The sequence below is a fragment of the Ceratotherium simum genome, chromosome 16 (genome assembly GCF_057802395.1).
Source record: "Ceratotherium simum simum isolate JZ-2026a chromosome 16, ASM5780239v1, whole genome shotgun sequence".
Classification (NCBI taxonomy): Eukaryota; Metazoa; Chordata; class Mammalia; order Perissodactyla; family Rhinocerotidae; genus Ceratotherium; species Ceratotherium simum.
Window position 1 is genome coordinate 12300103 of NC_141915.1, and position 25461 is coordinate 12325563.

The 25461-nt window shown below is 44.8% G+C and overlaps 1 protein-coding gene across 5 annotated transcripts in view; it reads right to left on the reverse strand.

The window, feature by feature from the left end:
- Window positions 1-25050, reverse strand: part of NLRP1 (NLR family pyrin domain containing 1) — a 49753-nt gene extending 24703 nt beyond the window's left edge. For all 5 annotated transcript variants that reach the window (XR_015554649.1, XR_015554650.1, XR_015554651.1 and 2 more), the window contains exons 1-6: window positions 24833-25050; window positions 24176-24478; window positions 23110-23283; window positions 21462-21665; window positions 10093-11731; window positions 6611-6781 (exon numbers count right to left, since the gene is read on the reverse strand). Coding sequence is in view for 2 of the 5 variants with exons in the window: in XM_087440591.1 (XP_087296717.1) it covers window positions 6611-6781; window positions 10093-11731; window positions 21462-21665; window positions 23110-23283; window positions 24176-24458 (2471 nt within the window). In the remaining 3 variants the exon portion in view is untranslated. The remainder of the gene's footprint in view (window positions 1-6610; window positions 6782-10092; window positions 11732-21461; window positions 21666-23109; window positions 23284-24175; window positions 24479-24832) is intronic.
- Window positions 25051-25461: the final 411 nt, after the last annotated feature.

Consider the following 25461-nt stretch of genomic DNA (forward strand, 5'->3'; position numbering starts at 1 on the left):
CAACCTCAGGGCCTTTGCACCTGCTGTTTCTTCTGCTTAGAACAATTTTCTCATCTGATATCTCATAGCTTGTTCTCTCACCTGCTTCAAGTCTTTGCTCAAAAGTCACCTTGGTGAAGTCTTGTTTCACTACTCTTCCTGTTTAAAATTGCATACCCAGCCCCACCCCCTACTCCTTTCTGCTTTACTTTTCTCTATAACCCAAACCACATATAATATATTTTACTTATTGATTTGGCTTTTTGTCCCTCCCTGCTCCAGAATGTAAGCTTCATGAAGGGAGGGGTTTTGTCTGTTTTCATTATTAGTTGTAGCCCAGTGCCTGGGGCAGTGTCTGGCACATAGTAGGCATTTAATAAGTGTGTGGTGAATGAATGAATGAAATAGTGTCAAGAGGGGCAAGTCAGGTGCTGCTGAAGGCAGAGGAATGAGCGACTAATTTTGAGAAGGGAAAGAGGAGAAGACGTATAAGGGGTCCTTGAATGATGAGTAGTCCACCAAGATGAGGGTGGAGGGAGGGGACACTCCCGGCTGGCAGAGTGGATGTGAAATTACAGCACGTGTTTAGTTTAGTGACGTTGGCATAAAGGTTACGTGAGGGGAGATGAGGTTTGAGGGTAAAGCTAGAAAATATCAAGATAGTGGTAGGTCTTCAATGTCATTATTAGATGTATGGACCTTGTTCAGGCGGCAGTGAAGAGCCAGGGAAAGTTCTTGAGGAGGGTAGTGGTGTGTTCTTTGCATTGCTTTGGAAAGATCCCTGACAGCGAGTGGAGGGTGGTTGGAAGGGGCGAGGCAGGTGCAGAGGGGCGAGGATGAGCACCAGGCTCAGAGCCGTGGCTGCGGGAGATGTTTCTGGTGTACCCAACAGCACTTGGTGTCTCTCTAGATGTGGGGGCCAGGGAGCCTTCTAGATCAGATACAGAGTTGATGCTGCTGCCACTTACTGAGAGTCAATGTGAGAGGAGGCAGAGTCAGCTTCATGGACGTACAACCAGCACATGCCCCGTGGTTGGGGTTTAGTGCTCTGTGGTTGCCATCTTGAATTTCTTAATAATTTCGTCTTTGAATTTGTGTTTTGTAAGTGAAGTCTGATGGGACAGTGGAGCCTCGGCTCATGTGTGTCCCCATCTCCTGCCACCTCCCTCCCTCTGCCTGAAGAGTTCTTGGCTACCCACTTCCCTGCCCCCTGATATGGTGGGACCCACGCCAGCCTCCCCCTCTGCCCATTGACCGTCGTCCCCATGGGGGCCCAGATCAGGCATGGTGAGGATCTGACCTTTCATCACATCCCTCTGGTTAACCCCAAACTCTGCCATTCACCTGCTCCCCCATGCTCATTCCCACCTGAGTAACAGGGCTGATGGCTGACATCAAGAATCACGACCACGACCCTCACGTGGGCCTCAACAATGCCTGGCAGGCAGAAATCTCCCACGCTACTATGGCCACTTCAAGACTTTACCTTCCCCAAACCTCTATCACCCCAGCCCTCACACTCTCAGCAGACAACTCAATTCCTACTTCACAGAGAAAAATGAAGCCATCAGATGGGAACTCATCAGCTTCCCACAGTCAAACCTATGTGCCTATATATCTACCTCCCTCACCCCATCTTCACCTGCCCTTTTGTTACAGCAGAGGAGGTGTTCCCCCTCTCCTCCCAGGCCAGTCTTTCTCCTATCTCCTCCCTCTGAGGAAAGGGAGACCATCAATTACTCTTCCTTTTTGTATCTTTCATCATCTATTCTCTGCTGATATTCAGATACTCAGGTCTTTTCCTTCTTAAATGCAAGAAAGCAGACACACACACACACAAGTGTGTGCGCACATGCACACACACACACACACACACACACACACCCCTCTAGTTTGGTCTCACATTCCCCAAAGCCTTTGAAAAAAGTGCTTGTATTTGTGTTCTCATTTTTCACTTCTCTCTCCCTCTTCAATTCATTCCAATCAGGACTCTGGCCCCCTCACATCACAAAAGCTGTTTCTACTGAGGTCATCCATGACTTTCCTATCACTATTTAGACAGACAACTTTCAGTCCTTATTTTACTTGACCTCCCAGCAGCAATGGCCCCTGTGACCACAGCCTCCTTGAAATCCTCTGCTCACTTGGATTCTATGAAACCACACTCTCCTGGTGTTCTTCCCACCTCCCTGGCTGCTCCTTCTCAGGCATCTTTGTTGACTACTCTTTTCTGGTCATTAAACATTGGGGGGTTCCCCAAGGCTTGACGTGCAATCTTATCTTTGCATATAAGTTTTAGGATCAGCTTGACCATTTCTGCAAAAAACGTAGCTGGGATTTTGATAGGGATTGAGTTGAATCTATAGACCAATTTGGGGAGTATTGCTATCTTAACAATATTGTTTTCCAGTCCATGAACATGGGATATCTTTCCATTTATTTAGGTCTTATGTAATTTCTTCAACCATGTTTTGTAGATTTCTGTGTACAAGTCTTGCTCTTCTTTTGTTGAATTTATTCCTAAGTATTTTATTCTTTTTGATGCTAAGTGTAAATAGAGTTGTTTTCTTAATTTCATTTTTGGATTGTTCATTGTTAGTGTATAGAAGTACGATTGATTTTCACGTATTGACCTTGTATCCTGAAACCTTGCTGAATTTGTTTATTAATTCTAATAGGTATCTTTGTGAACTCTTTAAGATTTTCTACATACAAGATCATGTCAGCTTAAAACATATTTTACTTCTTCCTTTATATTCCGGAGGCCTTTTATTTCGTTCTCTTGCCTAATTGCCCTAGTTAGAACCTTTAGGACAATGTTGAATAGAAGTGATAGGAGTGGACATCTTTGTCTTGTTCCTGACCTTAGCATAAAACATTCAATCTTTCACCATTAAGTATGATGTTAGCTGTGGGTTTTTCATAGGTGCTCTTTATCAGGCTGAGAAAGTTCCCTTCTATTCCTAGTTTGTTGAATTTTTTTTTTTTCTGCTGAGGAAGATCGGCCCTGGGCTGACATCCATGCCCATATTCCTCTACTTTATATGGGACGCCACCACAGCATGGCTTGACAAGTGGTGCATCAGTGCGTGCCTGGGATCTGAACCTGTGAACCCTGGTCAGCCGAAGTGGAGCGCGTGTACTTAACTGCTGTGCCACCGGGCCGGCCCCTGTTGAATGTTTTTAATGTGAAAAGTGTTGGATTTTGTCAAATGCTTTTTCTATATCTATCGAGATGTCATGTGGTTTTTGTCCTCCATTCTGTTAATGTGATGTATTATATTGATTGATTTTCGTAGGTTAAACCAACTTTGCATTCCTGGGATAAGTCCCACTTGGTAATGATGTACAATCTTTTTTATATGTTTTTAGTATTTTGTTAGGATTTTTGCATCTATATTCAGAGAGACACTGGTCTGTAGTTTTTTTTTCTGGTAATGTCTTTGCTTATCTTTGTTTAAGTTTGGTATCAGGGTACGGCTGGCCTCATAGAATGGTTGGCAAGTATTATCTCTTCTATTTTTTGAAGAATTTGAGAATATTGGTGTTAATTCTTCTTTAAATGTTTGGTAGAATTCATCAGTGAAGCCACCTGGGCCTGGGCTTTTCTTTGTAAGAAGGTTTTGTGTGCTAATTCAATCTCTTTACTTGTTATAGGTCTATTCAGACTTTCTATTTCTTCATGAGTCAATTTCAATAGTTTGTGTTTTTCTAGAAAATTGTCTATTTCATCAAGGTTATCTAATTTGTTGGCTTACAATATTTCATAATATTCCCTTAAAGTTCTTTTAAAATTTTTCTGTGGGGTCAATTGTGATGTCCCCTCTTTCCTTCTTGATTTTAGTAATTTGAGTCTTCTCTCCTTTTATCCTAGGTAGTCTAGCTAAGAATTTGTCAATTTTTTTGATCTTTTCAAAGAACCAACTTTTAGTTTCATTATTTTCTTTTTTTTTTTTTTTTTTTTTTTTAAGATTTTATTTATTTAATTTTTTTCCCCCCAAAGCCCCAGTAGATAGTTGTATGTCATAGCTGCACATCCTTCTAGTTGCTGCATGTGGGACTCGGCCCCAGGATGGACGGAGAAGTGGTGCCTCGATGCGCACCCGGGATCCGAACCCGGGCCACCAGCATTGCAGTGCGCACACTTAACCACCAAGCCACAGGGCCGGCCCTAGTTTCATTATTTTCTATATTGTTTTTGTACTTTCTATTTTATTTATTTCCACTCTAGTCTTCATTGTTCCTTCCTTCTGCTTTTGATTATGCTTGCTCTTTTTTTTTTTTTTAATTTTCTTAAGGTGAAAGGTTAAGTTATTGATTTTCTCCTCCTCCTTCTCCTTCTTCTCCTCATCTTCCTCCTCCTCTTTTTCTTAAATAGACTTTATTTGTTAGAACAGTTTTAGGTTCACAGCAAAATTGAGCCAAAAGCATGCAGAGTTCCTATATATCCCTTGTCCCCACATGCACAGCCTCTCCTATTATCAACATCTGGCACCAGAGTGGTACATTTGTTTGCAATCAGTGAACCTACGTTGACATATCATAATCACCCAAAGTCCATAGTTTACATTAGGGTTCACTTTTGGTGTTGTACATTCTATGGTTTTTGACAAATAGGTAATGACATGTATCCGCCACTATTGTGTGGTACAGAATAGTTTCCCTGACCTAAAAATTCTCCACACTCTGCCTATTCATCCTTCTCTCCCTCCTAACCCCTGGCAACCACTGATCTTTTTACTGTCTCCATAGTTTTGCCTTTTCCAGAATGTCACATTGTTGGAATCATACAGGATGTAGCCTTTTCAGATTGGCTTCTTTCACCTAATAATATTCATTTAATGTTCCTCCATGTCTTTTCATAGCTTGATGGCTCATTTTTTTTTTTGAGCTGAATAGTATTCCTTGTATGAATGTACCACAATTTATTCATCAGCTCACCTACTGAAGGACATCTTGGTTGCTTCCAAGTTTTTGAAATTATGAATAAAGCTGTTATAAACATCTGTGTGCAGGTTTTTGTGTGCATATAGGTTTTCAACTCATTTGGGTAAATACCAAGGAGCATGATTGCTGGATTGTATGGTAAGAGCATATTTAGTTTTGTAAGAAACTGTGAAATTGTCTTTTAACATGGCTGTACCATTTTGCATTCCCACCAGTAATGTATGAGAGTTCCTGTTGCTCCACATTCTCACCAGCATTTTGTTTTGGCAGTGTTCTGGATTTTAACCATTTTAATAGGTGTGTAGTGGTATCCTTTCTTCTTTTTTTAACATAGACATTGATGGCTATAAATTTCCTTATAAGCATTGCTTTAACTGTATCAAATAAGTTTTGGTATGTTGTGTTTTTGTTTTCTTTCATCTCAAAGTATTTTCTAATTTCTCTTGTGATTTATTCTTTGACCCATTGGTTATTTAGGAGTATGTTATTCCATTTCTGTATAGTTGTGAATTCTCCAAATTTCCTTCTGTTATTGAATTCTAATTTCATTCCATTATGGTCAGAGAATATAATTTGTATGATTTCAATCTTTTTAAATTTGTTGAGATTTGTTTTATGGTGCAATCCTATTTTTGCGTAGAACTTATTTGATACCTGCTTGACATCTCCACTTGGATACTTAAAGGAACTTAAAAGAAACATGCACAAAATCACACTCATGACATCCCATCCACCAGCCACTCCTCTTCCAGTATTTTCCATCTTAGTGAAGGTGCCACAATCCCATGAATTCTTCTGGTCAGAAACCTAAGATCATCCTTGATATCTCTATCTCCTTTTTTCCATAAATCCAATCCATTATTGAGTCTAGTTGACTTACTTTTATGGGTCTCTTGAATCCATTCACTTCTTTCCATCTCCATGGCCAACACTGTAGGCCAAGCTATCACCACTTCTTACTGAAGCTATAGTAATTTTCCTTAGTCTAAGCTCTCATTATCTTTACAGGAACTACTGAAATTTTCCTATGAACTGGTCCTCTATCTCTACTTTTGCACTCCTCCAATCCATTTTTCACAGTGAAGTCTGTTTCTACTTTGAAAATGTATACATCTTGCCATCCTTCTGCTTATAATCCCATTGCATTAGGAAAAAAACCCCCAAATTTCAACAGGGTCCACAAGGCCTTGTGTGGTCTGGATCCTGTTGATTTCTGTAGCCTCATTTCACCACTTTGCTCTCCCCTCCAGCCACACTGGCCTGCTTTCAATGCCTTGACTGCCCATCCTCCCTCCTGCCACAGGGCCTTTGTACATGCTGTTCCCTCTGCCTGGAACTTTCTTCCTCCCTGTTTCACTTAGGTAAATCCTCTGTATTCTTAGATCTCCTTCAAGCTTCACTTCCTTAAGGAAGTTTTCCACTGGAGCCCTTATCTGGGCCTGTAATTACACATTTGTTAGTGTGGTTCATTGATTAATGTCAGTCTCTTGCAAGCTCTGTGATAAAAGAATCCTGTCTGTATTTGTTTACCATAGTAGCCCTGGCACCTGGCACAGTGCATGGCCAGAGAGGGGCTCAATGAATATTTGTTGAGTACAAAGACCAGCCTGCCTTCCTAGACCCAGCTTCCATCTTGGATCGCCTGTCCGTCCCTGTTTCAGAACAGAATGCAGGCCAGACTCACCGCAGGGTTTCCAGGTGGCAGTGAGGGCATCCCAGGGCCTCACGAAGACTCTGCACTGCAGAAGGGCTCAGGAAGTTTCCACTCAGGTCCAGCTCCTTCAGGCTTCCGGTGACCTGGAGAACGGAGAAGAGAACCTGCCAGCCGGCGTCTGTAATGGGGATCCAGCTGAACCTGAGGGAGGGAGAGGGATAGGAGAGATGTGACCTGTGTGTGCGGGATCTCAGCTGCACAGCCCTACACAACACAGTGGGGCTCTGCCCTCTGAGCGCCAGGCCACCATGGGCAGTGCTGTCCCTAGGACTGCCCAGCCTCCCCTACTGCCCCTGCCACTCTGGGCTAGGTGCCCCTCCTCTCTGTGGCTCCTCGTTCTATAGCCCTTGCCATGTAATACTGAAGTGTTCATTTTGTGTGTCTGTGTCTGCCTCAGCCTGGGAGTTCCTTGAGGGCAGGGGCGGATATTTTCCATCTTTTGTATCTGCGGTGCCCAGCATAGGGCCTGGCACAGAGAAGGAGCGCTGGCATCCAGATTGCCTTCCTCCCTTCAATGCAGACACACCTGTCTTCCTTGCGCACAGACATTCTGGAGTCCCAGTGTCCAGAAAGGAAAAGAGGAGATGGGAGGGGGGAACAGAGCCTGAGATTGGTGGTTTAAGGATGACTTTGTGATGGGAATGTGGTAAATGACCATATATACTGCTGCCTAGTATATTATGCTCTTGTGGGACCCTATCCCCTTCCAAGGTTAGCAAGACCACAGAGAGGGTCCCCAGGAGAGAGATGACAGAGGCGAATGTCCCAGGAGAGAACAGTAGCTGTCTGAGGTGGGGAGGATGATAGGCTTCGTCTGGGAGTGATAGAGGAGGCTTCCTCATGTAATTGCCACCCATTTAAATTCTCCTTCACACACTACTTTAGAAATCTCACCTACTTCGAGGACTTCAATGACTCAAACTCTGTGTCAAGTTCCAGACTGACATCTCTATTTTCTTGCCTGATATCTCCACCTTGACACCCCAGTGGCACCTTGACCTAATATGTCCCAACATGTCCCCAGCTCAATTCATCTTCCCCCCAAGGGTGCAGAGCCCTGCAGAGGCCAGGAGCAGAGGCTCTGAGCCAGCTGCCTGCAGGTGAATTCCGCTTCTCTCTGCCTCGCTCAGTGTCCTCAGCTGCAAAAACAGGCAAGAGCACCCACTGCAGAGGGTTTTGTGAAGATTAAAAGATGTTAGAGGGGCTGGCCCGGTGGCGCAAGTGGTTAAGTGTGTGCGCTCTGCTGCGGTGGCCTGGGGTTCACCGGTTGGGATCCTGGGCGCACACTGACACACCGCTTGTCAAGCCATGCTGTGGTGGCGTCCCATATAAAGTGGAGGAAGATGGGCATGGATGTTAGCCCAGGGCCAGTCTTCCTCAGCAAAAAAAGAGGAGGATTGGCAGATGTTAGCACAGGGCTGATCTTCCTCACAAAAAAAAAAAAAAAAAAGATATTAGAGAGTATCCCAAAAGTCTTAGTGCACTTTTAAGCTTTAACAGCTCCAGATGTATAAATGCTACAAAGGTACCCCAAAACCCCATCATTTGAAAGTTTAATTATTTGAATTTCTTTTACATTTATTTAGTTTTGGGAAATTTGAATAATACATTTTTAAATTTTTTGTTTCCTCAACATTTGCTATCTTTAATCAGAGGGACTGAAAGAGAAAATTAAAAATGTATTATTCAAAATGTACAATGATTAATTACAAGCCAAATACCGGGAAGCCGCCCCTTCTTGCTGTCTCAGGTTGGTCCTTCTCTCCCTTCCCACAGCCTTTGGCCCGTCTGAATCATTTCTTCCTGGGCTTTTTTGTTTGTTTACAGCAGCCTCCGTGCTGTTCTCTCTGCCTTGCCTGGCTGACTCAATGCCCTTAACATCTCCCTCCTCACTGTAGCTGCAGCCTCTGACTTCCCATGGGACTCTCTCCAGGCTCAATTGCCACCGTCCATTCCAAACTCTCTTGCTCTGGCCCAGTGTCGCTGGTTCCTCTTACTTCCCACCTGGCCATGTCTCTGTGCCTGCTCGGGACACTTCTGAAGGTCCCCACGTCACGCCACCACCACTTGCAACACCCGTACCCAGGTCTAAGGCTCAGTTCACATTTATAACCATGAACAACTAACTAGAAACAACCTAAGTATGCAAAATAGAGGAATGGTCACATCAGTCATGGCACCTTCCCTAGGGAATACCACACGGGTCATTCAAAATGATGTATCGGGCTACTTAATAACACAACAAGATAGCCTTGATATAAAAATAAAGAAAGACTGTGGAATAAAATGTACAGTGCGGATCAATTTTGCCGTAGAAATGTGCATAGAGAAAAGACTAGAGGCTACACCTCAATTCTTAATGGTGGTCATCTCTGAGTGATGGAATTCTGGTTGGCATTAATTTTTATCATCTTGCTTGTCTACATATCCTTATTTTTCTATGATGAACATGGGTTTTATTGTGAGAAAAAAACTTTAAAAATCTGAAAATAAAAGACCCCAATCCAACATTTCTTCCTCTGAGACCCTTTCCTTTTCTGGTCCATTGGTGTGGTCAGTCCCTTCCTCCAGCCACCATCGTGTCATGTCCATGCCTCTGTTACCGTGGGCATCACGTTCTCTTGCAATTATTGGATGGATGGCTCTCTTCTCCCCCGGATTCTGAGTTCCCTGAGGGCAGGGATTGTGCTTTGTTAACCTGTGATTTCTAGGGCCTGGTGTAAAATCAGCGCTTAATGAATATTTATGGAATGAATCATCTAAAGGGGGAGATAGACACGTACAGTACTAAATGATCAATACTGTAGCTGAGGTGGGGGAATCTGAATGGAGAAGTCAGCAGCGTTGCTGGGTTGGAGGGTGGTTAGACATAGCTACTGCCATGCTCAGATGGGGGGTTTCAGGCGGAGTGCTCAGGGTAGTAGTGTGTCACTGACACAAACAAGGAAGTCAGTTTTGCAAGGGAAAATAGAGACTCCATTTCAGACACATGCATTCTGAGGTGATGGGGGAGACCTCAGGGCCAATGTCACTGCCAACAGCCATCCAGGGGGTGCCTGAAGCAGCTGAGTGAGCAGTTGCTCAGAGACGAACATGTCAAGAGAGGGAAACAGAGGCAAGTAGGTTGCGTGGAGGGGAACTCAAGTCAGCATTGGGGTGGAGGCGTGCCCAGAAGGCAAGGTGGCGGTGATCACAGAGGCAGGGTGAGAAGCAGTAGTACAAGGCGGGGCCACAGCGGCTCTGCCAGGAAGCAGGCAGGCACGTCTCACAGCTGGACGCTGCTGCAGAGGGCCTTAGGTAGATGGAGAATAGCAGTCAGATTTGGCGGTTAGAAGTCACTGGTGACCTTGATCTTTTAGCCCCCAGGGCCGGGCTTAGTGAGAGTGCCTCCAGTGCCCAGGATGGTGGAACTGACGGAGGAACTGGACAGAGGGGAGGGTGTGTGTACTCACAGAACTACACCGGGGTGCCTCCACGCTTCCCTGTGCAGTCCCCTGTCATTCACTTGAAGCGTCTTCACACGGTGGCAGAATCTAACACAGAAAGTGAACACCAGGACCTCCATGTCAGTTTGCACGTACATCCTTGTTCCTTGGAAATGGGCCATTGCCGCCGTCAGGAAGTCCTTGTCCTGAATCTCATACAAACAGTGGAGCAACTGCAGAGAATATGGCTGCAGGGAGGCCTGCTCTCGCTGGACCTCCGCCTCCACCCATGACAACAGGTCCCACTTCCTCTTTGGAGACAGCTTGCAGTCGAAGATGTTCTCCATCTCTCTCATCCCCTGCTCACTCAAAAGGCCGAATAGGAAACGTGTTGTTGGTGCCCCAAACAGGTCACGCCTCTCATACACTTCTAGCAACTTTTTCATACCGCTGGTGCTGTTAGGATTATCACTTTTCTCCTCCTTATCCTCCAGTGCACAGAACATTGCTGCAAAGAACTCTTGGAAACAGAGGTGACTGAAGCTGTACCTCCGAGGCTTGTGCTGCTTTTGAAGAACACCGCTCTTTAAGAGAGTGGAGATGATGGCCCCATCTAACCCGTGCTGGCTGAGGTCCTCCTGACTGAACAGGGTCTTTCCTCGCCAGATGCCCGCAGCAGCCAGAGAGCAGAAGCCCCTCAGGTGAGTGCCGAGGGGCTGAGCTGGCAGAGCCTGGGAAAGGTATTGCAGATAGAGGGCCGTGGTGGTCTGGGACGTCAGTGAGAGATTTTCCCCCTGCATCATCTGCCGCTTCAGGCAAGTGCGGACCAGCCAGGACACGAAGGGCACAAGACACATGGTCCAGAGTGCTCGGTTTGATTCAACCAAGTTAAAAGCTTGAATTGCTTGGCTTTCATCTGTGAAATACTTGTAGAAATATTCGTAGAAATATTCCTTCCTGGTAGACTCGGAGAAGCCCAGGACCTCCACCCAACGTGGCTGCTCACAAGAAGGAATGAACTTCTGCAGAGCTGTGGTCCGAGCTGTGATCAGCAAGGAGGCATTGGGAAGTATGGTTTTCGCCAGCAAACTGCCCAGTAGTGTGCACACTGGCTGCTGGTGGCTCCAGTGCTGACAATGAGACCCCTGCTCCTCCAAGACCCATTTTGGCTCATCTAAACCATCGAGGATGAAGAGCAGCTGCTCCGGCTGAGACACGATCTGTGTAATGGGAACCATGGAGGAAGCCCGGTCTTTTTTGATGAGATCAGCAAGACTCATTGCCTTGGACTGGTCCAGCTTTGTGCAGTCGAAGTAGAAGATGTGCTGGAAGCGGTCCCTATACAGCCGACCGTCCTTCCAGGCTCCCCTCACATGCCTGGCCAGTGTCGACTTCCCAATTCCAGTCACCCCATGCAGTATGACTGTGTGAGGCTTTCTCTGGGTACCCAGGTGTGGGCCAAATAAGTCTCTGACCTCAATCAAATGTCCTTGCTCCTCTATCACTCCATGATACCAGATTCGCCTGACCAGAGACTCATGGCTTCTGGGGTGAGATCTGTGTAGAATTAGCAGCTGCATGAATTTTTGGTGCAAATCTTCAATTTCCCTTGAGTTTAAGAGGCAGATTATCTCTCTTTTTTCCTTCTGGGATTTTTCTCTGATTCCTAAGGAAGGGAGGGAAGGATGGAACATAAAGGTATAGAAGATTTGTTCATTAGTTCCTTCATTCATTCATTCAACAACTGTTTTATGCACCTACTCCAAGCCACACACTGTATCTTGCCATGTCAGTGGAAGGAACACGGGCTTTGGGGGAGAAGATCCCAGCTCAAGTCATGACTTCTCCAAATCATACTCCTTGTGTGACTTTCCCTCATTTTGCAAATATTAGTCAAGGGCTTACTACGTGCCAGACACTGCTCTAGAGGTGGGAGATAAAGAGTGGACAAAACAGACATGACTCTGCTCTTGTTAAGCCCATGACCTGAGCTACTAGCTCCACTGACCTCAGTTTTCTCATCTGCAAATTGGGGATTGTGACATCTCCTTGTAGGAGGTCATGGAGGAGTGAAGGAGATAATGGATGGTGTAGCAGATACTATTGGTTCCTGACAGTACCCCCTCTGCACGCACCATTGAAGAACATGCCAAAGATGTCCTTCTGCAAGCACCTGTGTTTGTCTGTGTGAAGGCTCTCTCTCAGCCCACAAGTGGGGCGGGCCAGAAACACTGGGAGGTTAATGCTCCAGGAGGAGCCCTCAACCAGCGACAAATGGCAGTACGTTGGCCCCCAGGAGAGACAACTCTGAAGTGTGTTCTACACCGTCTCCTAGAGATCCCCAGCACGTCGAGCCTCAGTTGCTCAGAGGTAACGTGCTCCACAATGCAGGTTACACTGGTTTCCCACCTTCCCTGTCTCACTTCTCCCTCCTTCTGGTGCTTCCAGGGAATCACTTTCCCAGTAAACCACCTGCACTCAAATCCTGTATCAGGGTCTGCTTCTGGGGAACCCACCTGAGACAGATAGGAAAGTGCTTTGTGAACTGTGAGGAGCTGAGCACATGTCAGGGATTGTCCCCCAGGGCCTCGGGCTCATATCTTAGTCAGATTCCAAATAGAATAATTGTTACAACTCCTTCCTTTCTTCCCTTCAGAATATTTTGAGTGCCTCTCACTTCTCTCCTTAGGTGAATTTTGAAGATGATTCAAGTAACTCATCTGGGATCCTGAATCCCAGTTCATCTTGGGAAACCTATTGGACCCCCAGAGTTCAAGGTTACCTGTACTACCTTTGTGGGTGTACTGGGAAAAATCTGGGGGAGAGTGGGGCATGTGGGGTCAATTTATAGCTTCAGCATTGGTGAGATAAATGTGACCGAGGGCCACCCTCAACGCCTGAAATCATGATCTATAGGTCCACTTTTATTGTCTCTTGTGAGAACTTTCTGGCAATTTGAAAATCTTCTAAGAGCATCAGGATGGCCACTCTGAGTCATGGCCCACCCCACTCAGGGTCCCATGTCTGCCTGTGGTGCCAAGAGACAGCTTAGCTCTTCTGGTGCCATGGTCTCCAAAGCATCCTAGTTTTAATGAATCTGTTAGCATGCCACATATCTAAAACTTGAAAAATCCTCCCCCTACCACCAAAACCTCTAACAAGTTACATTTTAATATTGTGCTTTTGACCAGGGATTGGCAAACTCCAGCTAAATCCAGCTGGCCATCTGTTGTACAACCTGTGACTTAAGGATGGTTGTCACATTTTTAAATGGTTGGAAAAAAATCAAAATCAAAAGAAGAATAATACTTTATGACATGTGAAAATTATGTAAAATTCAAAGTTTTGTGTCGTAAACGCAGTTTCATTGTAATACAGCCATGCCTATTTGCTTATGGTAGGTATTATATATTATTTGTTTATGTATTACAGCCTATTTTTATATGGCTGCTTTCAGGCTATGATGGAGAGTTGAATGTTTGCAACAGAGACTGTACTGCCCACAAAGCCTGGACTATTTACTATCTTGTCTTTTACACAAAAAATTTTGCCTATCTTTGCTCTTCATATATCAAAATGCATACCATGTGGTTTTTGTACTGGCTATGAAACTGCTTTCTTGGATATTATTTTGTTCATATTTCGCACTTGAAGAATTTGCTTAGAATTTAGAATCAGGGGAGAGTGGAATCTGTAAGATGGCAGAGAAGGAGATACTAATCTTTGTCCCCTCACAAAAAGCAACAATTAGATGGCTATCCGTGAGCAAAAATAGCCCTGGGAAGGCTCAAGAGTCCAATTAAGAACTTACAGCAATGCAGTGGAGCAAAAATGAAGAATAACTGCACAGAAAGGATTTCTGGGGAGATTGGCTTAGTGGAGACATCTGGAGATAGGTAGGAACAAAGAAGAAGGGTGGGGGCTACCAGTATCAGCCATGTAGCAGGTACCATCATGGTCCCCTACTCTGTGGAGGAACCCAGCAGTCTTTGCTGCAGAGGCTTCAACAGCCCCCACAACAGCCACAGACTGCCCCAGCTTTCATAGAAAAGGGCCCGGAAGTGTTTATTGGTGTCAACCCCAGTGGGCTGCTTTGCAGTGGACACTGGCAGCTTTTGCCACTGAGGTAACCAACAGCCAGTGCCACTATGGACTCCCTAGGGAGGGAGACACTGCTGCGCCCCCTCCAGAAGGAGCTGCCGTTGGGCTGCCCTTGGACCAGTACCCTTTTCCCCCAACTCTATGCACGCCCTGGAGCCCAGAGTCCTGGATACCCCATTTGTGCCTGTGCTTTAGACCCTGGCTCTATAGCCACTCCGTGTGCATCTGCATATCAGACACCAGTGCCATCAACACTGTAAGGGTGCCTGCAAGTTGGATCTAATGCCAAGAGGAATCCCCTCAGCTGTGGTATCCCCTGTGGAAGAAAGAAATATCAAGGGGTCTCCAGCACCTTGGCTCATTGAGGACCCCTGCAATCTTTGCCAACACTGACCTCAGCTGATGGAGCTGCACAAGGACTACACTGGAACCTTCTTTGGAACTAGAACTGCTACACCCCACCCAGCCGGCACCCTTGCATCTACCCACAAGTAAAGGTCTTTCCCCACCAAAACCAGTCTGTAAAGTCCGGAAGAGGTGAATGCTCCATCAAATGCACAGACATCAACGTAAGGCTATAAGAAACACAAAAAATCAAGGACATGACACCACCAAAGGAACACAATAATTTTCCAGTGACTGACCCCAAAGAAATGGAGATTTACAAATTGCTGGACAAATAATTCAAAAGAATTATTCTAAGGAAGCTCAGCTACAAGAGAATGCAGATAGACAACTCAGTGAAATAAGGAAAACAGTACATGAACAAAATGAGAAGTTCAGAACAAGAAGTTCAAAAGGAGAAATCATAAAAAAGAACCAAGCAGAAATTCTGGAACTGAAGAATACAATGAATGAAATGAAAATTGCAATAGAGAGCATCAATATCAGACTTGATCAAGTAGAAGAAAGAATCTGTGACTTTGAAGACAGGTGATTTGAAATTATCCAGTCAGAGGAGAAAAAAGAAGGAAGAATAAAAAAGAGTGAAGAAAGCCTACATGAATTATGGAACTCCATCAAACAAAATAATATTCACGTCATGGGAGTCCCAGAAAGAGAAGAGAGAGAGAAAGGGGAAGAAAGCTTATTTAAAGACACAATGGCTAAACAATGGCTAAATCTGGGGAGAGATATGGACATCCAAGTATATGAAACTCATAGGTCCCTACACAGAGTCAACCCAAAGAGACCTTCACTTATACACATTATAATAAAACGGTCAAAAATCAAAGACAAAGAGAGAATTTTGAAAGCAGCAAGAGAAAATGACTAATCACATACAAGGGAACCCCCATAAGGCTATGAGCAGATTTCTCAGAAGAAACTTCACAAGCCAGGAGAAAGTGGGATGATATTTTCAAAGTGCTGAATGAAAAAAACTGTCAACCAAAGTACTTTACCTGGCAAAACTTCAGAAATGAAGGAGCAATAAAGAATTTCCCAGATAAATAAAAGCTGAGGGAGTTTATCACCACTAGACCTGACTTATAAGAAATGCTAAAGGGAGTTCTTCAAGCTGAAATGAAAGGATGCTAATTAGTAACATGAAAACATATGAAAGTATAAAACTCACTGGTAAAGGTAAATATATAGTCAAATTCATTATACTCTGATACTTAATGGTAGCCTGTAAATCACTTAACTGCAGTAGAAACGTTAAAAGACAAAAATATTAAAAATAACTATAGTTACAATAGTTTGTTAATGGATACACAATATAAAAAGATGTAAATTGTGACATCAAAAACATAAAACGTGAGGGGGAAAGTCAAAGGGTAGAGTTTTTGTATGTGATTAAAATTAAGTTGTTATTAGCTTAGAATAGACTGTTATAACTATAAGATGTTTTATGTAAGCTTCATGGTAGCCACAAAGCAAAAACCTATAATAGATACAGAAAAGACAAAGAGAAAGGAATCAAAGCATATGACTATGGAAAATCATCAATTCAAAAAAGCAGACAGAAAGAGAGGAAGAAAGGGATAAAGGAATTATAAAACAGCCAGAAAAATAATTAACGAAATAGCAGTAGTCACTCCTAACCTATCAATAATTACTTTAAATGTAAATGGATTAAATTCTCCAATCACAAGACATAGAGTAGCTGAATGGATAAAACAAACAAACAAAGACCTAACTATATGCTGCCTACAGGAGACTCACTTCAGCTTTAAAGACAGACATAAGCTAAAGTGAAGGGATGGAAAAAGATATTCCATGAAAATGGAAACCAAAAGAAAGCAGGGGTAGCTATAATTACATCAGACAAAACAGACTTTAGGTAAAAAACTGTCCCAAGAGACAAAAACAGGCATTATACAATGATGAAGGGGTCAATTCATCAAGAGGCTATACCAATTGTAAATATATATGCACCCAGCATTGGAGCACCTAAATATATTAAACAAATATTAACAGATCTGAAGACAGAAATAGACAGCAACACAATAATAGTAGGGGACTTCAATACCCCACTTTCAACAATGGATAGATCATCCAGACGGAAAATCAACATGGAAATATTGGACTTGAATTACACTTTAGACTAAATGGACCTAACAGACATATAGAGAACATTCCATCTAATAGTAGCAGAATATACGTTCTTCTCAAGTTCACACAAAACATTCTCCAGTATAGATCATATGTTGGGTCACAAAACAAGTCTTAACAAACTTAAGAAGATTGAAATATATCAAGTACCTTTTCCAACCACAATGGTATGAAACTAGAAATCAGTAACAGGAGGAAAGCAGGAAAATTCACAAATATGTGGAAATTAAACAACATACTACTGGACAATCAATGAGTCAAAGAAGAAATCAAAAGGGAAACAAAAAAAATCTTGAGACAAATGAAAATGGAAACACAACATACCAAAGCATAAGGAATGCAGCTAAATCAGTTCTAAGAGGGAAGTTCATAGTGAGATATGACTACATTAAGAAAAAAGAGAGCTCTAAAGTAAACAGCCTAAATTTACACCTCAAGGAACTAGAAAAAGAGGAACAAATTAAGTCCAAAGTTAGCAGAGGAAGGAAATAACAAAGCTCAGAGCAGAAATAGATGAAACAGAGACTAGAAAAACAATAGAAAAGCCCAATGAAATGAAGAGCTGGTTTTTTGAAGAGATAAACAAAATTGACAAAAATTCAGGTAGACTAAGAAAAAAAGAGAGAAGACTCAAATAAAATAAAAAAGAGGAGACATTACAACCGAAACTACAGAAAAACAAAGGATCATAAGAGACTAATATGAAAAACTATAGGCCAAAAAATTGGATAACCTAGCAGAAATGGATAAACTCCCAGAAACATACAACCTACTAAGACTGAATCATGAAGAAGTAGAAAAACTGAATAGACCTATAACTATTAAGGAGACTGAATCAGTAATTAAATATCTCCCATAAAGGAAAGCCGAGGACCAAATGTCTTCACTGGTGAATTCTATGAAACATTTAAAGAAGAATTAATTACAATCCCTTCTCAAACTCTTCCAACAAATAGAAGAGGGGACACTTCCAAAGTCATTTCTCGAGGCCAGCTTTAACTTGATATCAAACCCAGAGAAGGACACTACAAGAAAAGAAAATTACAGGCCAATATCCCTGATGAACATAGATGTAAAAATCCTCAACAAACCACTAACAAACCAAATTTAACAGCACATTAAAAGGATCATACACCATGATCAAGTGGGATTCATCCCTGGGATACAAGCGTGGTTCAACATACACAAATCCGTAAATGTGATACATCACATTAATGGAATGAAAGATAAAAATCACATGATCATCTCAGATGCAGAAAAGCATTTGGCAAAATACAACATCCTTTCGTGATAAAAACTATTAAATTGGGAATAGAAGGAACGTTCTCAACATAATAAAGGTCATATATGACAAACACACAGCTAACATCATACTCAGTTGTGAAAGGTTGAAAGCTTTTCCTTTAAGATAGGAACAAAACAAGGGTGTCCACTCTCATCACTCGCATTCAACACAGTACTAGAAGTCCTAACCAGAGCAATTAGGCGATAAAAAGACATAAAAGGCATCCAAATCAGAAAGGAAAAAGAAAAATTGTCTCTGTTTGCAGATGATGTGATCTTATATATAGAAAACCCTAAAGACTCCACCAAAAAACTGTTAAAACTAATTAATGAATTCAGTAAAGCTGCAGGATACAAAATCAATGTATTAAAATCACTTGCATTTCTTTACATTAATAATGAACTATCTGAAAAAGAAATAAAGAAAACAGTCGCACAATCCCATTCACGATAGCATCAAAAACAATGAAATACTTAGGAATAAATTTAACCAAGGAGGTGAAAGACCTGTACACAGAAAACTATAAGATACTGATGAAAGAAATTGAAGAAGACACAAATAAATGTTATTTATTCATGTTCTTGGATTGGAAGAAATAAATTGTTAAAATGTCAAACTACCCAAAGTGATCTATAGATTCAATACAATCTCTATCAAAATTCCAATGGTGCTTTTCAGAGAAATAGAAAAAACAATCCTAAAATTCTTATGGAAACACAAAAGATCTCAAAAAGCCAAAGCAATCTTGAGATAAAAAGAACAAAGCTGGAGGCATCACACTTCCTGATTTCAAATGTTATTGCAAAGCTATAGTAATCAAAACAGTATGGTATTGGCATAAAAACAGACACATAGACAAATGGAACAGAATCGAGAGCCCAGAAATAAACCCACACGTATGGTCAACTGTTTGACTCGGTATTTGACAAGCGAGCCAAGAATACTGAATGGGGAAAGGATGCTTTCTTTAATAAATGGTGTTGGGATATCCACATGCAAAAGAACGAAACTGGACCTCTATCTTACACCACTCACAAAAATTAACTCAAAATGGATTGAAGACTTAAACGTAAGCTCTGAAACCATAAAACTCCTAGAAGAAAACATGGGGAAAAAGCGCCTTATCATTGGTTTTGACAATGACTTTTTTGGATGTGATGCCAAAAGCACAAACACCGAAAGCAAAAATAAACAAGTGGGACTACATCAAACTAAAAAGCCTCTGCACAACAAAGGAAATGATCAACAAAATGAAAAGACAACCTACGGAATGGGAGAAAATATTTGTAAACCATATATCAGATATGGGGTTAATATCTAAAATATACAAGGAACTCATACAACTCAATAGTAAAAAAACCCCAAATAATCCAATTAAAAAATGGGCAAAGGACCTGAATAGACAGTTTTACAAAGAAGACATACAAATGGCCGACAGGTACATGAAAAGGTGCTCGACATCACTAATCATCAGGGAAATGCAAATCAAAACCACAGTGAGATATCACCTCACACCTGTCTGGAAGGCTATTATCAAAAAGACAAGCGATAACAAATGCTGGTGAGGGGGTGGAGAAAAGGGAATTCTTGTGCACTGTTGGTGAAAATGTAAACTGGTGCAGCCACTATGGAAAAAAGTATGGAGGTTCCTCAAAAAATTAAAAATAAAAACTACCATATGATCCAGCAATCCCACTTCTGGGTATGTAGAGATATCTGTACCCCCATATTCATTGCAGCATTATTCACAATAGCCGCGATATGGAAACAACCTAAATATCTATCAATGGATAAACGGATAAAGAAGATGTGGTGCAGATTTACAATGGAATATATTTCAGCCATAACAATGAAGGAAATCCTGCCATTTGTCATAACATGGAAGAGCCTGGAGGGCATTATGCTAAGTGAAATAAGCCGGGCAGAGAAAGACAAATACTGTATAGTATCACTTATATGTGGAATCTAAAATAAATAATAAAAAAAAAAACCAACCAAAATTTAAACATAGAAACAGAGGAATGTTGGTTGCCAGGGCCTGGGGTGGGTAGAGAAAATGGGGAGATGTTGGTCAAAGGGTACAAATTTTCAGTCATAAGATACATAAGTTTTGAGCATCTAATGTACAGCATAGTGACTACAATTAGTAATACTGTGTTGTATGTTTGCAATTTGCTTAGATAGTAAATCTTAAGCATTCTCACCACACACACACACACACACACAGACAGATATGCGAGGTGATGGATGTGTGAATTAATTTGATTGTAGTAATCATTTCACAACGTATATGTATATCAAATCATCATATTGTACTCTTTGAACATAATACAATTTTATTTGTCAATTATACCTCAAATCTGGAAAAAAACAAACAAAAAAGAATTTAGAATCAGGGAAAAACGTATTTCTCTTGAATTGGTATTTTCTTTTCTAAAGAGTAATACGTATCACGTAACCCATTATATTTCCCTTTTGGCCCTGGTTGCTAGGATGCTCAGAATTAATGGATGTTTAATCATAGCAACTAACTAGTCCTCATGACTTTCATATTTACTTTTTCAATTTTAATGTTCTTGCATTTGTCTATTTCTGTAAGATGCCTCTTACAACTTACGTAAATCTTTCTTCTTTCCTTTCTTCCTTTTCTGAAAGGAAGGTATAGTGTGACTAATTAAGCCAATTGATTCATTTTGAGCCTGGACTGCATTTTAGAACCATGAATTCTATAAATTTACTCCTATCTGGTTGCAGGAAAAATCCTTTAAACTTAACATCTCTCCGATTTCAAAGGAGGCATCTCTTAGCATTGGGATCAGTGCTAAGGAGGTGCCTTAGCAGAGGCTAAGACCAGGGCATCAGGAGCCTGTGTCCCCGTGACTGTCCTTGTTGCCCGAGGGGCAGAGGGAGTAGGCTGTAGGGGTTAAAGGTGGGGATTATGGCATCAGAGAGAGCAAAGGTTGAATTCCATCTCTGCCACTACTAACTGAAATTTTACCTTTTTGATCCTGTTTCCTCATCTCCAAGGTGGGATAATAACAATATCCATCTCATGGAGCGGTGGTGAAATTTCAGTAGACTGTGCAGGTGAAGCACTGGGCCCAGAGCCTGACACAGAGAGTGTCCGGCAAACCGGTACATCCACGTGACTTGCTCTAGGTCACGTGGAGAGTGAGAAGCTCAGTGGAAAACAAATCTTTCTCTTCTGACCCCAGACCAGTGCGCTGTCCACTAAACCAGGTGATGTGTTTTCTGTTCTGGATAATGCACCTGCATTTTAATTTCCATGGGCTTCCCTGAAACAGTGCCTTAACCAGATGGAGAGAGTCCAGACAGGATTTCTGGAGAGATGTTTTGGATGTTTGCGAAACCCTCTGTGCTCAGCCTGCCAACCTGGTCCCCATCCACGTCTCTGCCTCACCCAGCCCTCTCCAGAAGCTCGGCAGGGCCTCACCTGTGTGGTATTTTCCAGATGTTTCAGCTGGAGGCCACACAGTCCCAGGAGCCTCCCGCTGTCTGCACCCTGGGCTGGGCTGCAATGGGCGTTCCCAGCCCCCTAGCACCGCTGTGGACGTGGGGGCATTGGGTGACTTGTGGCTTGGTGACTCGTAGTCTGGGGAGACTGGAAAAGCTCCGAAAGAGAGTGAGGGTGAGTCTCCTGGGGGGAATGACAGGAAAGCAATTACCATTTACTGAGCATCCATTTGATTTCAGGCTCATACATTTCGAACTCTTAGAACAATCTTGTGAGAAGGGCGTTGGTAATCCAATTTTTAAAATCATAAAGATGGAGATACAACTTTATTCTCTCAGTGGGTGGTCTGAAACTTCCTCTTGGTGAAAACTTCCTCTCTTAGGTAGGAAGATTTTGCTAAGCCACTTGGGGGAGTAAACTCCCCATTTCAAGTAACAACAAATAGTTACTAAGTGGCCTTCTAAGGAGGTGGGTCCTTTGTATCGCCAGGCATTGAAACTCGAGGCATGCGAGTTGTGAGTAGAGCAGAACTGCTCCACGTCATCGACAAAGGAAGAGCCCGTGAGACTGGGCGCTGCAAGGATGAAGAGCAAGAGAGAAGAATGCTGGTGGGCGCACAAGAGGGGACTTTTGTGGGGAGAGAGATGTGAACGGTCTGACCCTCTCTTCCTACAGTATCCTCAGTAGAGTCTATATCATGACCTTGGACTTCCGTGCAAATGGATTTTTTAGTGGGGAGTTCAGAGACATGCAAACTGTGTACTGTGGAGTGGGACGTGGTGTGCAGAGTGAAAACTGAGTAGCATGAAGGCTCACAGAGGAAACTGAGACACAGGGATGAAGCAACTGGTTTCATGTCACACAGCAAGCAGGTGAAAGGGTGAAAACCGAGGGCAAGGGAACCTGAGCTGTGACCATCACTGCCAGGGCTTGCGAGGGGGAGGGGTGAGAGTGGGCACAGAAGGAAGGGAAAGAGAAAAGGGGGACAGGGAAGCTGGGGGTGGGACCGTCACAAAGCAGCAGCGGGGGGAGGGAGAAATCACTGCACCAGGAATGGCTGGTGCTAGGCTCCAGCCTTGGCTCTGTCTCCAAGTGCTGTGTGAGCGTGGATTTTGTGCTGGGATGAGAAGAGGAAGAGGCAAGGGGGTAGCTGTGGGTGACTCAGGATGGTGGAAGCAGAAATAAGAGAATTCAAGAGAGGAAACTGGCTTGGGCTGAGGAATGAGCCTACCCTCTTCTTGGGGTTCATCTGGAGAACAGAGTCCTCCTTGGAACTTTCTGGACCACCCTGACCCCAAGGATCTTCAGCGTCCACCGAGACTATGAGCTGCGCTCTGCCTGGGTGAGGACCATGTCTCACAAGGCACCCTGTTGGGTAAGACTCACTGCCTGGCATGTGTGGGTCTCAGTTTCCCCATCTGTCAAATCGGAGGGGGTGTACTTTCAGCACTGGAATGTTCTTGAAAGAGCATTTCCAGGCCTACTGCTCCCTCTGCCCCATGCTGGTTCCTCCATCCTTCTTCTGTAGCCCCCCTGCCCAGGTCCCCATGCAGCTATAGGCCCACCCAGCCTGCCAGCTGCCTCGCAGCCCCTCCCGGGGCCCTCGGGCCAGCTCAGCGAGCCTCACCTTTCCAGGTGTGTCCACGTGTGTCAATCAGGTGTCTCAAATTCTTTTTCTCTGAGTCCTGGAGGAGCTTCAAGGGTTTAGGGCCTTGGAACCTCACCACCGCGGTAGAGGTGGGCCGGGTAGGGGACTCCAGGTTGGGTGCATGTGGGGAGAGGGTGAATGAGGGAGACTGGGCTGTGGAAAGCAGACAAAGAGGTTGGGGGCTTGCGAGAGGGGAGGGGCAGGAGCCAGGGGACTGAGGCTGGGCTTCTGCACATGAAGCAGAAGAACCAAGAGAGGTCAGGAGAAACCAGTGGACCCACTGCAGCCCGCCCCAACCTCTCCAGAGGGTCATTGGAGACTGATGCCTTGACGCTGCCAGGCAAAACGTCCTGATCTGGGGTCCGGGAAATTTGCATCTCTGCCCCGGTTCTGTCTCTAACTCCCCACGTAAGTCACGACTCCTCTCAGGGCCTCAGCTCTCCCACGTGGGCCTAAGAGCCTCTGCCTCCCAGGGCTGTTGATGGTGACAACAACAGCAGCAGCAGCAACAGTAGCAACAGAGTTCCGAAGTACTGAGCACTTGCTAGATGTTAGACTCTGTGCTAAACGTTTCCCCCGGATGGTCTCTTGAACTCGCACAGTCCGTGGAGTCAGGCACTTACTCCCCCATCTTACAGGCGGAGAAGCAGAGGTGGAGAGCAGTGAGGCCGCTTGCCCAGTGTGGTAGTGCGGGGACCGACTCCCAAGTCTGTGCTGGTAACACAAGGCCAGGCAAGTGCCCGCTTGGGAGCTGGGCGTGAAACCCATACCTCTCCTTCCCAGTGCCCTTCTGAATGTCAGCCTCCCTCTCTGGCCCTCTGAGCACTCTCTCCCAGGCGCTGTGAGGTCCTGGGAATGCACTTGGCTACAAGAGGGGCCCAGCAAGCCCCCTCAGTGAGCCTCTTAGCTCCAGCCTAGTCTGAGCATGGATCCCCTCATTGACAGAGCTGTCCCAAGTCACTGCCCAGAGGACGGTCTGGGAGCGGGGTTCAGTGGTGGGGGGCTAGGAGATTGACAGCAGGCAGAGGGTGCTTTGTCTGCTCACCTGACATCAAGGCTGCCTCTGTGCGGGCCTGGGTGCACAGCCTGCTCAGGCCCATCTGCTCCCAGGTGCGGAGGGCCAGGTCCCAGGCCTGCTGCTCCCCGTACTGAGCCACCAGGCACGAGGCCACCTCCTTGCCACTGGCCTTCTCTGGTTGAGCCAGGGCCGCACCGGGAGAGTGCCCGCTGAGTTCCTTATCACGCAGCCGAAGCTGGAACTCCATCAGTTCCTCCTTCCTCATTATGTCCAAGTACCAGGCCAGCCGCAACTGCGCGCCACCGGCCATCTCTGCCCTGGCTAGGCGACCTTGGGGATGTTCACAGGGGAGGGGGTGGGTGGTGAGGGGCATTAGGCAGGCAGAGAATAGTGGCCTCCCTTGACCCCTACCTCTCCCAACACAAGAATCTCACTGGGATCATTCCTCTTAGCCTGGTAAACTCCTATTCAGCATTCAGAACCCAGTTTTGTAAACCCTGGAGCATCTGCCTATAGATGGTGTTGGGAGAAGGGAAGGGAAGGGGAGTGGTAGGAAAAGCTACAGGAAGGAGGAGCCCAGAGAGGGCTGGGAGATGCTGGAAGAGGTCAGGTTACTTGGAGGTGCTGCAGTGGGCATCATGAGTGAAGGGGCAGGGATGGAGGCTGGGGTGTTGGGACACTCACTGTTCCGTGCTCCTACGAGTCCTCCCTCTCCTGGGACTTCCGGGACCAGGCCTTGAGCTGCGACGCTGACAGGAGGAGGAGTGAGGGGAGAGGCAGAGCAGAGGGTGGGCTTTCGAAGCCCAGGGTGGAGCTCAGGGCTGCCCACTCCCAGGCCTCAGACCTCTCCTGGCCCTGGGACACCGACTAGGGAGAACAGCTCTGGCTTAGCCAGGGCAGGAATAAGAGTCACCCAGAGAAAACCACATGGGGGTGTGGCCAGGGGAGGGAGGGGCCGACAGGCCTGGGCAGAGCGGGGACTCAGAGCCAGACACCTAGACAGGCGGCATCCACAGGCAGGCCAGGGCCTGGGCTTGGGCAGGCTGCTGTGCCAGGCACAGACCCACAGGATCTATAGCTGCACGTGTCTCCACATGAGCGCCCACCAGCCCACCCCCCAAGAGCCTGCCTGCAGAGTGGGAGCAGCCTCTCCAGGCAGGTGGGTGTGGGGTCTGGCCTGGCTCTCAGGATGGGTGGGGGCCCCTGAGTCTGCCAACTCCCTGCTCCCTGCCAAGTTAGGGAGTATCTTTTCCAGCTTCTTCTGGTTTTTGGGGCTGCCTGAGCCCCACTGCATATCCTGCCACTCTACGGGG